General features: G+C 38.5%; 1 protein-coding gene across 1 annotated transcript in view; it reads right to left on the bottom strand.

Annotated features, from left to right (window-relative positions):
- Positions 1-1507: 1507 nt before the first annotated feature.
- XPO4 (exportin 4) overlaps positions 1508-15258 on the bottom strand; it is a 51075-nt gene continuing 37324 nt past the window's right edge. Inside the window, exons 14-22 of the mRNA XM_010194946.1 lie at positions 13538-13707; positions 12398-12572; positions 10984-11277; positions 10100-10280; positions 8456-8574; positions 7375-7505; positions 6473-6590; positions 5073-5165; positions 1508-2177 (exon numbers count right to left, since the gene is read on the bottom strand). Of these exons, the coding sequence (XP_010193248.1) occupies positions 1980-2177; positions 5073-5165; positions 6473-6590; positions 7375-7505; positions 8456-8574; positions 10100-10280; positions 10984-11277; positions 12398-12572; positions 13538-13707 (1479 nt within the window). The 3' untranslated portion in view covers positions 1508-1979. The remainder of the gene's footprint in view (positions 2178-5072; positions 5166-6472; positions 6591-7374; positions 7506-8455; positions 8575-10099; positions 10281-10983; positions 11278-12397; positions 12573-13537; positions 13708-15258) is intronic.

Raw genomic sequence — 15258 nt, 5'->3', positions numbered from 1 at the left:
AAAAGGTTTCAGAACTGCTGCCCTAACCAATGTACAAACTCAGAGAAACTCCAGAAGCAGTTCAAAAATACAGCAAAACCCAGAGAAATGTAAAAAGTCAGCCACCAGAACTGCTGAAATACAGAAGGATCTGCCAGAATCATTATCTCCTGTGCAAGCCCACAGTCAAGAGATCTCTTAAAAGCAAAGCAGTAGAGTTTCAAGAAAGAATTGAGAGCAATATCCCTGTTCTAACATACTACACAAATTATCTTAGAAATAAAATACTAGCTGGGAAGGTTAATTATCTAGCAAGTTTTATGGTCACTGTTTAATGTGTAAATCTGTCCTAACCCAGTTTTCACATAAATTAAAAGAGAGAAGTATAATGAAGAAATGGCATTTTTGACCTTGTGGATCCATGCTCGAGACAGGTATGGATTTAACAAAAAGACTTAGATCACTTATAGCACAGTATTATAGACATATGTCTTTGAAAAATTCTGGCTATTGTGACCGATTCTGAGATGAATAGCTGAAGAATGGCACAAAGTTGCAAACATGATGCTATACATAGGTGTATACTGTACATTTTATCCAAGTTTTTAAAACACATGGGAAATATTCAACTGCGTAATCTAGCATAGGTCTTAAACAAAAGGGCCCACTTCTGCCTCCACGTATTTCCAAAAAAATACATTTTACCAGACATGCAGCATTTGTGTTAGCTTTGGTTTTCTCTGGCTCGTGACTGGAGACAAAGCAGGCCTTGCTTTTGGATTAGTGTGCTGCTCTCCCTTGTTGGTCCACTATACTCAGGGCACTGTATTCTGCTGCCATAATAGCTAAAAGTGCTGATATAAAAAACCCAAGCAAGAGCAGAGCAGCTGGAAGGGCTCTGCAGAAGTGGAGACAGATTCAGCAAAACCAAAAATCCCTCACAGCACTACACATCCCAATTACCTTGATGAGACTCAGACAAACATGACCCTTGAGTGAAAGTGTTTGACACCCCTGTTCTAGCATAATTGTTTTAGCTAATGCCCCAACTTTAAAAAGTTTGCCAGTCATTTACACCTTTCGAATTGTTATTGCTTAAGCAAACAGTTCAGTGTAGAAATACATTGCAGCTGTGTGCAACCCAGGTATGAATCAAAACAGATACTGAAAGTAAAACTACACATTAACCTTGCATTAGACACTCATTCCAAAAATGACGTCAACACAAAGAGCTGCAACAGGTACACAGCAGCTTAATGCCAACAACCTAAACCAACTCTGAAGAGTCAAATCTTGCCTTAAATTTCATATCTGAAGTATATGAGCTTTTTTTTTTTTTTTTCAATTAAGGCAATGAAATGGCTACAGTTCCTAAAGTTCATTTTAGGGAAACAAAAATATACACCTCTTTTTCTTCTGAACTTTAGGCAGCAGAACATAATGTAAAAACTGCATTAAACATGCAATGTCAGGCTGATGTAGAAAAACAGAACTAAACACAAGTTAAGATACTATTTGGTTTTTCTTTCCCATTAGAACACAAACTCAAACTTCAAGAGAGGAAAAATAAAGCTTAAAATCAGCTAAACTGTTTAGAGCTTTGTATGTATCTGCATCACACTTAACATGACTTTGGGTAGAAAAGAAATCTGTGTTTATCTGGCCACTCGTATTTTAAACCAGTGGGGGCGGGAAAGGCACTGAATTTATTTTTCATTGTGCCTGTATCTGTTTGCACACATATGAAAAAAATTAAATTCCATTTTTCTGTTCATTCTCTCCCACACACAAGTATGACAGATTGCAGCTAACACATAATAGCAGAAGCTGATTCAAAGTTGACCTCTCCTATTCCATCGTGTTACGTTCAAACTTCCAGGCTCTCTAGAATTTGAGATGGCTGCAAAGAACCCAGAGACAGGTACAAGATTTAGTCAGCATTCAGCATTTCTCAGTGCATTTTGCAGAAAGGGTCTAAATTAGGCATAGAGTTTTGTTGTTTATTTTACACAGAGAAGTCCTCCAACATTTGCCATAAATTCTTCTAAACTCTTTAAGAAGGCCATCTTCTGCTTACGGTCCAGTGTAGGAGGAGTGCTGCTTGCCGTAAGCTTGTTGAAGGCATCTGCTAACCGCTGGTAAATTACTGGGTCTTGCTGAGTTGATAGCAACGTTTCAACTAGCTCTGAATATTCAGCCTGTAAAACAAACAAGAATCTTACTACTAATAATAAACAAAAAAGACAATGTATATGACTTCTCTCATCAGGACAAAATCCAGAATCAAGGCTGTGACAGAAAACCATCAGTACCTCTCCATCTGTTCCCCAGTTTCACTGACCAGTGTGCCAGAAGCGACTATGGACCTGCAGCCTTACACCTGCCTCTAACCCAGACAAAGCCCTTCCATCAGACCAGGTTTTTAGTAAGGTTACAGAAGTCTTCAGAGCAAGGCACAGCGCTCTGCAGTGCAGAGTAAGAAGAAAACTTTAAGGCACACCCTTCAAAGTATTTTCTGTCTCTTACTTAGCATAGGCTTTCACTGCTACGAAGTGCACTTCTCTTTCTTCACACGTGCCCCATGTTTGGTGTGCCGTACCAACCATCTCCTCCCACAGGTTTTACCCTCTCTGGATTCCCTTCCCAGGGACAGAGCTTAAATTCCTTTCTAAGAGTCTCCTGCTTATTCTCATGAAACATGTCAGACATTACTAAAAGGACAGTGAAAGAACCGCTGAGCATTTTGAGAACAGCAGCAAAACTGGCCACTGTTGAGGGAGTAACAGGCACCTGGCTCAGCTGCTGTGGGAAAACCTCACTACCTGGCATGCAGCAGCACATCCCCTTCTGCAGCAGGGGATGAGATGAGGACCTAAAAATTCTGCTAAGGGCCGGGATCTGGGCTGTTAGTATGGATGGGACTGCGGAGGATCATCCTCGGCCCTCAGTCTATCACTGCTTGTTGTTCAGCCACATGGCCACCAATGGCACTGCCAAGGGGTACCTGGAACAAGTGCAGAGTGACTACTAAGCTCTGGGAGCAAGGGTGAAGGACAGGGGAGCCGGGATGACAGTCCCCTCAGTTCTACTGATGAAGGGCTTGGGTGGGGGTAGACACAACATGAAGTTATGGCTGGTATCCTTTTGTCTTACATTACCATGAGTCCCTCTTCAAGGGAAGAGAGCTGCTAACAAGAGAGAGAATCCATACGACAAAGTAGCTTACGAACATCTTTGCTGAAGAGTTGCCAGTCTGGCAGGAAGGTCTTTAAAGGGCATGTTGGGCAATAGCGGTAACAGCTTGTAGATACGTGAGGAGACAAAGACCAAGAGTAGTAAGAACACAAGGACATGATTAAGAGTGCTCATCAGAATGGATGAAATGGGCTGAAAGGAGGCCAACCCAAATGCCCATGCAGAAATGCAGATGGAAGCTTTTTCAGACAGATGGGCAGGGAAGAAGAGGCCAGAAAATTGCCTTTTACGTGAAACAGCTCCAATTAAGCTGGGCTGGGCTTATGTGTCATGATCAAAGAAGTGGTTACAAATCACCAAAAGAGAGTGAGTAGTGGACCAAGTCACCTTTAAGCAACTTGATGAAGTTTTCAGACTTGGAAGCAATTATCTCCCTGACACTTGCTCAAATGCCAGTAAATTAACAGTAAAAGAAGGTACAGGGAAATGTGGGTCCTGCTGCTAAATGGAGCAGGTGATTTAGTGACAACAGACAGAAAGAGAACTGAAATACTCAATGCTTTTTTTGCCTTGGTCTTCACTGACAGGTTTTCCCAAACCTTTATGGCTAGAGACAGGGTTTAAGAGGAAGAGGGACTACCAATACTAAAGAATCAAATCAGGAATCTCTTGAGAAATCTTGATGCATACCATCCCATGAGACCTGACAGAATCCATCCCAGGGTTCAGAAACCTGTCTTATGTCATTGCAGGGCTGCTCTCTATCATGTTTGAACAACTGAGAAAATAATGAAGCAAGTACTCCTGAAAGCTACCTTTGGGCACATGAAAAAGAACAGAGTGGATTTAGAGCAGACAGCATGGATTTACTAAGGGTAAATCATGCTTTACCAACCTGACTGTCTTCTGTGATGAAATGACTATACCTGTGGATGAGGAGAGAGCACTGGCTGCCTAATTTTAGCAAGTGCTTAGGAGTTTTGCACAGCATCCTTGTAACCCAGCTGGGATGTTATTGTCTGGATGGGTGAAAGCACAGCTGTATCATCAGCATCTAAAGGGCTGTGGTTAAAGGCTCATATTCCACTTAGAAGCTGGTTACAAGTGGCACTCGGAGGTCTTATTTGGGCCTTGTCTTGTTAAATATTTTAGTGACCTGGAGGAGGAAAGAAAATGCACTCTCCTCAAGTCTGTGGATGGAACCAAACTGGGGAGTGCAGCCAATGCATTCAAGGACACGACTGACATTCAGACACACCTATTCAGGCTGGAGGAATGGACAGACAGTAATCTCATGAAATTCAGGAAGGACAAATGCAAAGTTCTGCAGCTGCAACAGATTAACCCCCTGCAACTACACAGATGGGGAACTGACAGGCTGGGGAGCAGCTCTGCTGAATAAAGGACCTGAAGGTCCAGTGGACAGCAAGCTACGCAAGTCAGCATTGTGCCCGGTGAGCAATGAACATAGCAGCATACTAGGCTGCGTTTATTATTTGCCTTTACACAGCACTTGTTAGATTACATGGGGAATACTGTGTCCAGTTTTGGACTCCTTAACACAAGAGAGATGTTAATGAACTTGAATGAGTCCAGTGGTGGGCCACCAAGACTGTCTGGCAGATGCTGAAAGCACAAGAATTATAAGGATTAATAAAGCACTCAACGGGCCTCTCAGAGAGGCTTTGGAATATCTATCTTGGATGTTATCAAGACACAGATGGAAAAAGTCCTGAGCAACCTGATCTGAATTCAGTGTAGACCCCACTTTGAGCAAGAAGTTGGACTACAGACCCCCTTCAACCTGAATGATGCTGTGATTTGCTGGGCGCACAATAACCAACCACTCTCCATTAACAAATGACTGGTTTCAGGGTGTAAGTGTTTAAACGCCATACCTGATGCAAACACACTAATGTGTAGAATGCTTCACCTGCTGCAGTTGTCATCTCTGTATTGTGCTTCTGAAGTACCAGCATATCAAAGACCATCTGAAATCCCAAAACAGAAGTAGTTACGGAAGTGTAAACTTCACCTTCTACTTTACCAGTTATTTGCTGTCGAAACTCATCTTCACTTCTGATAATAATAATGAACATGCACTTACAAACATCCAAGTTCACATTTGTTTTGTTGCTTTTGTTTTTTTTAAAATTTAGGTATCAGTAATTGGAAACCCAAGTTCCTTTAGAAGCTGAGTCTTGGTGTAACAGCACAAATTAACATCATAAAGTACTACAACTTGTTGTTGATTTATATATGTGTTATTTATATGTGTTCTTCAGAGAGAAATGGCATCTCTTGAAATTTTCTTCTTAAGTGTAGATATGCCAGAAAAATAATGTTTTATTTCTTTTGCTTTACTTCTTTTATATCTGGAAGAGTCTTTGCTCTTCCACAATAAAACAGGGAGCTTTTCCTCGTGTGGAGACTCCTACAGCTCACAGAAAGCCAAACAGGGAACAGATTAGTAAGAGTAGTATGATTTTAAGTGGAAATTTAGAGAAAAGGCAGAAAGCTACGTTAACTTAAAAGAAATGTAAATACAAATAAAATTATTTAAGGTGTTTCTTATTCTCTCAGCTTGGCTGATACATGTTTTTAATGAGGAATCCCCAGAAGTTCAAATGGCAGTTTGGTAAGAAGATGTCTTAAGGAAAACTGAAGTCTTTACAAAATCAGAAGACAGGCACTCAAGTTCCCCAATTACTTTGTACCCAGTTAGCAGCAGCCTGGTTGGTACCAGGTCACTCCAAAATTCAATGAGATAGAGTGGACAGTCCTTAAAGGAAAGTACTCAATACTATACTGGATTAAGAAAATAATTCTTCACTGGATACACTGAATAAATGACAGGATTTTCTTTCTAGTTCCCAACTCTGCTTTTTTTTCTGCCTCTTCTTTTCGTACTCTGTCCAGCTTCCTGTTCACACAATTCTGGCAGCTTTCTATTTCACAGCTTTCACAGTAAATGTAAGTGCTCAAATTGTCAATCAGGTTCATTCTAGAGCTCATGTGCAGAGCACAGATAAATATAAATTGCATTCCAAGAGGCTCAAGTCTTTTGTTGCTTGGCAATAAGTAATTTCCTTCCTCTATGCCTCCATCCTCCTTCATACTCTAGTCCAGCGTCTCCTTCATGCTCTCTCTCTTCTTCAATTGCCAGTTTTTTAGGTAACAGCTTGTTTCTTACTATATGTGTGATCCCGATTAACCCGGTCAGATATAATCACTATTTGGCCTCTTGACACCAGCTGAATGCAAAAAACTAAAGTAACGTGAAACGCGGATGTCTTACCTTAAGAAAGTGCCTTGTTGCTAGAAAAAGGGTTGAATCTGTTTCTTGTGCTTTTGCACACTGTTCTGCTAATGGTGTTACAGCCTCCAGACAGAGCTGGCAAACCTCTGAACTCATTCTGATAACAGGCGTTAAAGAATCAAAGCCACATTTCAATTAAATTGTGGTAAAACTTCCCAGTTGTGTCACTAGGAAATATTTTAAATGCCTGTATGCTCCATGATTTCTTTAACTATAAAGCTGTTAATTAAAAAAAATACTACTAAAAAACCCCAAAACAAACCACAAAACCAAAAAAGGGAAAAAAAGAATTCCAACTTTGTCGCGTTCTTATATTAGCTGTACGCCCTAAGGTAACATAACCCTCTCTGACATAACATTTTCAGAAAGAGTTCCTTATGGTCAAGCTCATCTGTTTCTGACACGTGCCACAGATTAGCAAAAATGGTGCTCCCATGATGAGAGGGAGAGCCCATTGGCACCCTGACAGGAAATGCTCTGGAGCCAGCCCAGTAGAGCAGCAGCAATGTTTTGTATCACCAGCTGAGAAACTAATTCAGGAATGGCTTTGGGAAACCAGCTGAAGGCTTATGAAGTTACACACTCAAGTGAAGTAATGGAGGAGGCAGGAATGGCTGCCAGAAAAAACTTACACGCTAAACCACTTAAAGGCTGCATTCAAGCAACACGAGTCAGAGGAAATTCAGCCAGTCCTAGAGTCTCAACAGACACTACAGCGAAACTTAATCACCAGTGAGCAGAGAGGAAGAGTCCACTACTGATATATAATTGTAGATACAGAGATTGATAGGAAAGGAAAAAAATGCAAAGAAAAAAAATTCAGATTTTTAACACAAAAGCAACTCAGACGTTTAAACACTCCCGAGCTTTATAAAGGATACGATGACATCCCTAACTCCAGTGAGTACATTAGGCTCTTAAAGAGGTCCTCTGGAAGTTGAGGAATTTTCTCAGGGAATATTTCACAGATGAAAGTGATTAATTTATAATATTGATTACACAGGGATGGAAACTGTCAAAAGAAAAACATGGTAATGTTAGACTCAATCACATAACTCTATTCTGACATAGTTTCCATCTGTACGAAGACAGGACTGATGTGTTCCACTGAAGAAGAAAAGACAATTTTAGTAGACAACTTCAGAGTCATTAGAATGGCTGCAACTTTATTCACAATCACTGTGGCACAATAAACAAAGACTGCTAAAGCTAAATGTTGGTGATGGGAGTCTGGTATCTGGTCTGTAGAAATTAATTGAGTTTTACTTCAGACATGAGCAAGTCTTGTTCTGTGGAGTAAAAGCCTCACAAGCATTTGGAGCACAGGAGAAGGGCTCCTAGGGTACATCCTTCAACTCAGTTTCATCTAAAATGGATGTAGCACTTGTGTTCGGCGAGCTCTACCAGACGAGAAAGTGTGTTAGAGAGGATACTTGGATAGAGCTGAGATACTTTCAACCAGGGCAACACTTCTGAAGTGTAAAACATTAACACAGGGCAACCCAAGGAAACACTGCACTTCCTTTGGTTCATATTTTACTATTCTACTGACAAGCTGCTGCCATCTACAATATGAAAGCCAGCTGCATTGTGAAAATAATTAAAGAGTTACTCCTTGCTTCCACTTTTTTTTTCCACTAATATCACCGTTTATGCTTCCTATCACATTTCTGACACTATCAGAAAAAGGGTTCCACAAGTCACATTTCAGGGTTGGCTAAGTGTTGACTTGCAGACCCACTTATAGAAGAAAAATGTTCTGTTTAAGCTCTTCAAATATACATTTTCTCAGCTTACAATATTTCTTTCAAAATAGTACCTAGAACTATGGAACAGTTATTTACATTTAAAAAGCCTAGAAAACTCAACTTATGGAGGTGAAATGCACATAGGAATGAATTCCGGTAATTTGTTACTATAAAGCTCTCATATTCTAGCAACTACATGTAAAAGCATACTTACCTTCAGCAGATCCTGGGACATTAGAGGCAGAACTAAATTAACCCCATATAAGACAACATCTGCTGCCGATACAGATCTATTCGTAGCTTGCCCAGGCTCATGTCCTCTAAATACTTCATCTGTAGAAAAGACAAAAAATGTTTCATATATAAAGAGCATTAAATGTACTGAAGGAAGAGTCCCATTTCTTCATAATCTTTACATTTTAAAAATAGGACTATTCCCCTCTTCCAAACTAGAAGATGAGGCACTGTATTAAAATAGGAACTTAGTGAGTGGAAGCTGCCACATCACTCTATATTTATATTCCTTAGGACTAAGCATTTCATAATCACGTGTGGCAGATGGCATGCTAGAGCAGAACACTTGAGATGCTCTGAGGGCTCCCTTCCACTACAGAACATCGCATTTGTTTCTAGTCATAGCTGCTTCATGCCTGCATGCACAAACAGGCAGTGAGCAAAGTATTACCGCATTTTTATACTTTACATATATTTACACGTTTACGTATATTTTATAAACACAAGGAGAAAAAAAAGGGAGAGTTACTGCAGAAAATTGTGTCCTTTAGACACTGCCAAGTTTACTCCAGTTACAAGCAAGACCTACATTTCCCATCAACAGGCAGTGACTTTGCTTTTATAATTTCTGCATTGAGTCAGACAACTTTAATACATTTGATTTCTGGGCATTACATTTAGGTAGTATTCACATTCCTTAGTTTCATGGTAAGTATTTTACAGTGTTTTCCATGCAACTAATTTATAATGTCTGGCCTCAAAGAGAATGTTACATGGCACCAAGTTGTCCATTCAATGGACAAAGTCTAAATCTGGTTTTGTATTTGTGTTGTGCATGCATGACAAAACACTGGACTGATGCACTGAATTTCGGCGTACAGGCTTCTCTCATGCAAGAGAAGAAAAGCAATAAACAACATCAAAATAATGTAGGCACACTCAGTTTGTTACTAAGCATGTTTTCTGTGCAAACTGTATAGGACATGGTAAGATCTGAATCACGCAAATGTGTTTTAACTTATCGAAAAGCACAGCACAGCTAAGCTGCAACTGGCACATCACATTCAGGACTACTGCAACTTTAAGTGGCAAAGACAGGAAAGAAAGTAACAGGCTAGGATACAAAACAGAACCTTTAACTACTACATCCTCATACCATAAGGCATGTTCTGTGAATGAGGAATACGGAAAACCCTCAGACGTGATGGAATTTTAATGAGTTCAGCATTTCACAAAAGTTGGATCTCATACTAAGAAGATAAATTCATCTGCCCTCTTGCAGTAATTTACTATTCCTATGGGTTTACTATTCCTATTACTATTCCTCTATGGGTTTTTTGTTACAATGCTGCTGCTACTGCATGTTCAGACTTGCAACATTCAGGTTTTGAGCTGTTTTATACATGTCCTATTTATTTTATGAGAGCAATAATAATTTCAGATGCTAGAATACTGTGAAAAGTCCTTCCTTTGCTACTGGCACACTAAATAGTTATTTCCGAATCCTAATCTAACCAAGCCTAAACTTCAGTTTTCGCTTTACCTTGATTGAATGCATGCCACACAATGGCTTTTACAGTTTAGGACACAAGTCACGGTTCAGAAATTACCAGTTCCTACATACCTGTATCACTGAAATCTATGAATTCTTTTGATAGAAGATTAGTGAGAAGTTCCATAATAAGAAGGAGATCCTGGTACTGATCCTCTTCTGCTGTAACATCTATCCGTTGTCGACCGAGGTTATTCTTCGAATACACCTGGAGCAGAGTTAGGCAGGCCTCATACAAGTTCATGGCTTTGGCCTATAAAACAATGTTAGGTAATAAGAAAATTTTCATATGCTAAAAGTGACACACTCTGGTTTACAATTTTTTTAATTTTTTTTTAAATTTTTTTGGTCTAATCTCACAGACTGGATTACCAACAAAATCCCTTGGTGACTCACTTGCACTACCAAAGTTTGGAGCACTGTTTGTGCATACCCAGTCTGGAATAAACAGGATCATTTCTAGATGCAAAACCAAAATCAGGCAACAGCGCAAAGATGTAAGTGCACTGCACTGACTCGTTTTACCAGATAACATTTTGGTACCCATTATGCCTTGTTTAGGACCAAGGCATGGTCTCTCTATGGTATACATTTGTCACATAAAACAGTGCTGCAATTCTCCTAGCCAAGCCTCCAGAGAAGTCTGATATGATTAAAAAAATACTCAACATGGTCTGCACTTTTGCCACCCATGCATAGTTAGATTAGTGATGAATTATGGTTAAGCTTACTGGTATAAGAACAGTTTAAATGTCCTGCTTTTAATCTTTGCAAGTATATGCTTTTAAACAAAGGAATTCCTCTAACAGATGTGACCATATAGCATTTCTTTCTCTAAAGAATCTAAAAATCACTAGGCTTTATTTTATTTAAGAGATGCACGGTATACACACGTATGAACACATACACACACACACACACTCTCTTCCCCTCCTTCCCCTTTAGGTTGTACTTACCTCTCCAAGATAGCAAATTTGTTTATGTGCAACTTCAACAAAGACTTCTATTATGAGATTAACAGTCTCTGGTGTGTTTTTGTACACTTCCATTAATCCGATGCAGTTATTAAGGAAGTCCATTAGGAAATTGAAGAGAATTGCTACATTATCAATCTGGGTAGCCTCAGCAATGCCACAGAGTGCTTCCAATGTAGCAGTGATTTCCTGTTTCACTTCCTCCTCCTGACAGATCTGCTGAAAGTTTTCTTGGTTTATCACATTCAAGAATCGCTGCTGAAGCGGTTGAAGAACCTTAAAATTTTTTAGAAAAGTCACATTAAGATAAGCACACTATTACACCAGATGTGAGGTTTAAGTAATTTAGCAAGCTCATGGATTGCTTTTGGCATGGCAGCACAAGAATCAATAACCCTCAGTATCCAGTGGCTCAATTATGTTATTAACTGTCACATTAACATAATTGATTAGTTATTCTCATTGTCCATCATCTCCTACAGGCTGGTTTCAAAATGAGCAACTCCATAAATATTTTATCTTATTTTGTAGCCTTTAAGCAAATGATAATGACTTTCTTTGGCTCACAGTATTTGATTCTCTTTCAAATTCAGTATTAGAGGAAAAAAGAGTTGCAGTTCAAGAATAAAAGCATTAATTAAGATTCACATTCACAATTATCTTTGTCATATTACGATTCTCAATAGTGCAATCTCTTTTGTAATCAGCTGTGTTTGAAACAAATTTAGAAACTTCGATAAAAGCAGGCAGATGTTTTTCCCAATTACTTCCAGTCCATCACAGTCTTACCTTCAATCACTAACCTCACAGCTTTGCTAACAAAAGCAAGTTTCCCTCAGAAGCGCAATGCTTTACAAACTCTCAGGGGCCTGCCTGAACACATTTCAGCTGCTTTCTAGCACCAACCTTTCTGGTATTAAATATCCGAGCTTTAATGGAGCCAGGGCACAAAAAGCTAGTCAAGGCTCTTCATTATGTTCCACATGAGCTTTTTACTTACTGTTCTTATCATTAAGTGAATAGTTGAGTAATTCATAATACCACCAAATTAAAAAAAAAAAAAAAAAAAAAAGAAATTACATAGTTCCAAGGAAAATTCTTCACCTTTTCTAATAGCCCCTTTCAAGCGTACTACTATACTGGCTATTTCATAAATCCTCCAGGTAATTATTAGTTGTTTAGGCTGTGATGTTTTAGATATAATTTTTGGCACCTTATGGATGCCATACAACTACGGGTCTTCTAAAAGATAATAATTTAAAAAATTATCAATATTAGACGTTCAAAATAAAAAGATTCTGTACAAGCTGATTTTCTGTCACCATACAATTCCCTAAACTAACTTGTTTGTACTGCTTGCTTAAAGGAAGTTAAGAGGAGCATCAAAATAACTTACCTCTGTCCAGTATTGTTGCTTTGTTTCTGTATCCATATGAGCAAAACCTCCTAAAACTAAAGCTTTCATTAACGTTCTCTGCACAGAACTGGACAAATAGTGAAGAGGAGGGCTTCGCCTTGCAAATTGCTTAGCCAAATTCCACCAGTTTTCACACTGAATAACTAAGTTTGCCCTAGAAGATGGAAAAACAGTTTAATTAAAGAAAAGATTTTACAGAATTCCATGAACAGAGCGCATCAGGTTGCTAGCAGTTGTCAGAAGACTTTTTTTTTAAAATTTTAATTCCTTTATTCTAAGGCTGAATCGCCTTTTGACTTTCATCTTATTAATGCCTCACCTCTCAGATTTCTTACGTATATATTCTGAAAATAGCTCAATTCATACAGGAGAAAAGCAAGGAAGTGCTTTAGTTTTACAGACACACACAGAGTTAATGGACATATTGCATGGATTAAAAGCTTAGTCTCATTATGTCATGATAAAATAAGCAGTTTATTCCAAAACTAGCTCCTGTGGGTTTTAATTTTTTTAAAAAGAAAATTCCTCAAGTGTGTAACTCCTCAAACTTCAGAACAGTCTTTCAGCAGACCGTGAATGCATGAATGCATGTATAATTGCATATCAATTCACAAAAGTAAAACATTCAAGAATTTCCTGCTTCACATTTTGTAATACCAAGGAAAACTTTGAAATTTGTCTGAATCTGCCAGATCCTGGATTAAAAAAAAAAAAATGTTTATATGTTTACAAAACAGATTTTATACTGGTTTAACCCAGTATCTGAACTCTTAATCCAGAAGAACTTGTTCAACAAAAATAAACACCACAAAAATCCTTGCAATAAGAGTAGAGACCAGGAGAGTTTTCCTTTCTCAGTGCTGAAGAGTGAGGCACAAAGGTAGGGGAAGGAGAGTGCACTTCTGAACAATAACAAAAATTAGGTTATGTTTTGTCAAATCTAGGTCTCACTCCTCACTTTGTCACACAATTTTTTTTCCATTTATAGTAAATGTTATTAAAGAAATTTGACTTAACAGAGACATGAGTATGAAGTGCCCTATATCTGTATTACTTCGGCCAAAACAATTTAAAGGAAGCAAAAGAAATGTTTTGACTTCCAGAGGTATAGCAACTTACCGCTCTCTCCTTTCCACTAATGTTACTAGTAGTTGTACAGTATCATTTGCAAGGTCCTGCTCTGAACTCCACACTGCCAGGTTACTGATCACTTTTTCTAAAAGGTAACCCACAATCCACTGGGAACCCTCTGTATCAGCACCAAATGCTGTACTAAATGGCAGACTTATCTATAAGAAAAGCATTAACATGAGTGAGTGTTACAGCAGCCAGAACCCCAAAGTGTATGGTAATAATTGTCAGCAATTTCTTTTCAGGCTGTCACTTCTTCCCTACTTAAAACGCACAAATGTTACATAGACAAAGGCAAAGAATATCTCCAATAGAAAAATCTTTGCCAAATTTATCTTGCAATTTTAAGCACAACATCTAAAACAAAGAAAAGTTTCAATCTCATTACAAAACTAGGTTTGAATATGTCTAGCCTTTAATGCCAATGTTCAAAAGCTTTAACAAAATAAAAGATCCCAAAATCATCTCCCAAAAATGTTTCCATGAATTTATGCTTTAACTCCTCAAAATTCAGTGATAAAAATTATGAGAAATAAACCTAGCTTTTGATCTAGACTGAATCTTGTAAAAAACTTATTTTCATCATAACTTTCCTGCATCTGCTTTCTGCAGATTCTTCCCTCAATCTATTTCTCTTTTAGGAAAGATGTCACGTTCTGGTTCTGTCACATTAAAATATGATTCCTTGAAGTTGCCTGTTCTCCTGTCTTTAAATAAGTTTCTGAAGAATGAAATCCAAGGATTTTGTAATAATTGTGCAGGGGCTTCCTATCAGCACACCACTAACACTTCTAACTCTAGAACTCACAACATATACACGACTAAGCATGAGGTTTAAATAAAGGTTTCAGTTCCTTTCACATGTCAACACAAACTAAACATGCATTTCCTAGGTACTCTAGTTTGTCTCTACGTTGTTTCTCATGTGGATCTCCTTCTTACATGCTCTCCAATTCTTCCCTAACTGGTTCCTTTACAGATTCTTATCTTTGCTGTAATTACAAGCTGAATAGTATGATTCCAAATACTTATAAGTCTTTGGTATACCTATTTTTGTTAAGGAAGGGCCTCCTGAAGCGTTAGTACTCTTAGTTGCTTCAGTAGTGGAAATAAAGGGGAAGAGGAGGAGGCTTCCTTCTCAAAAGTCAGAGCCAACAGAACCCCCTGATGATGATCCATCAGCTGGCTGGATTACAGTTAGTTCTATATGCAAAATCAGGATCAAGGCCTATCCATGATTAGTGCTGTCCAAACACAATAAGAAGTTGCCCTTTACAAAGAATGCACCATTGAAATGATGTCTACGATGAGAACATATGAGAGAGGAAAGTAGCATGCCATTAGCTGGTGCATACTACCTTGTGATGGTGTTATGCGTCTAATTCAGAATAATGAGTAGGTCACTCACTAAATCATCCATTAAAGGGCAACCACTGTATTAAAGATGATATGTAAGAACAGTGAGAAATAGCTTATAACATTGCTGTAGTCCATGAGTTTCACCCACTCTGCAGTCTGAGAGCGTGCTATGCTACTCTGCTCTGGCAACGGCTACAAAAAAAATCATGTTTGCACCAAAACGTGCAAGAGGGGTCACCTAACAACTTATACTTCTAATTCAAAAAGTGAAGAAAACATCAACTTTCAAACAAATTCCAAAATAAACCACAACCCATTTAACATTAAAAATATTTTATAACTGCAATTTA

This window comes from Mesitornis unicolor, unplaced genomic scaffold, assembly GCF_000695765.1.
Source record: "Mesitornis unicolor isolate BGI_N332 unplaced genomic scaffold, ASM69576v1 scaffold34871, whole genome shotgun sequence".
Lineage (NCBI taxonomy): Eukaryota > Metazoa > Chordata > Aves > Mesitornithiformes > Mesitornithidae > Mesitornis > Mesitornis unicolor.
Note: the sequence above shows the minus strand (reverse complement) of the source record. Positions and strands in the feature narration are given on the sequence as shown.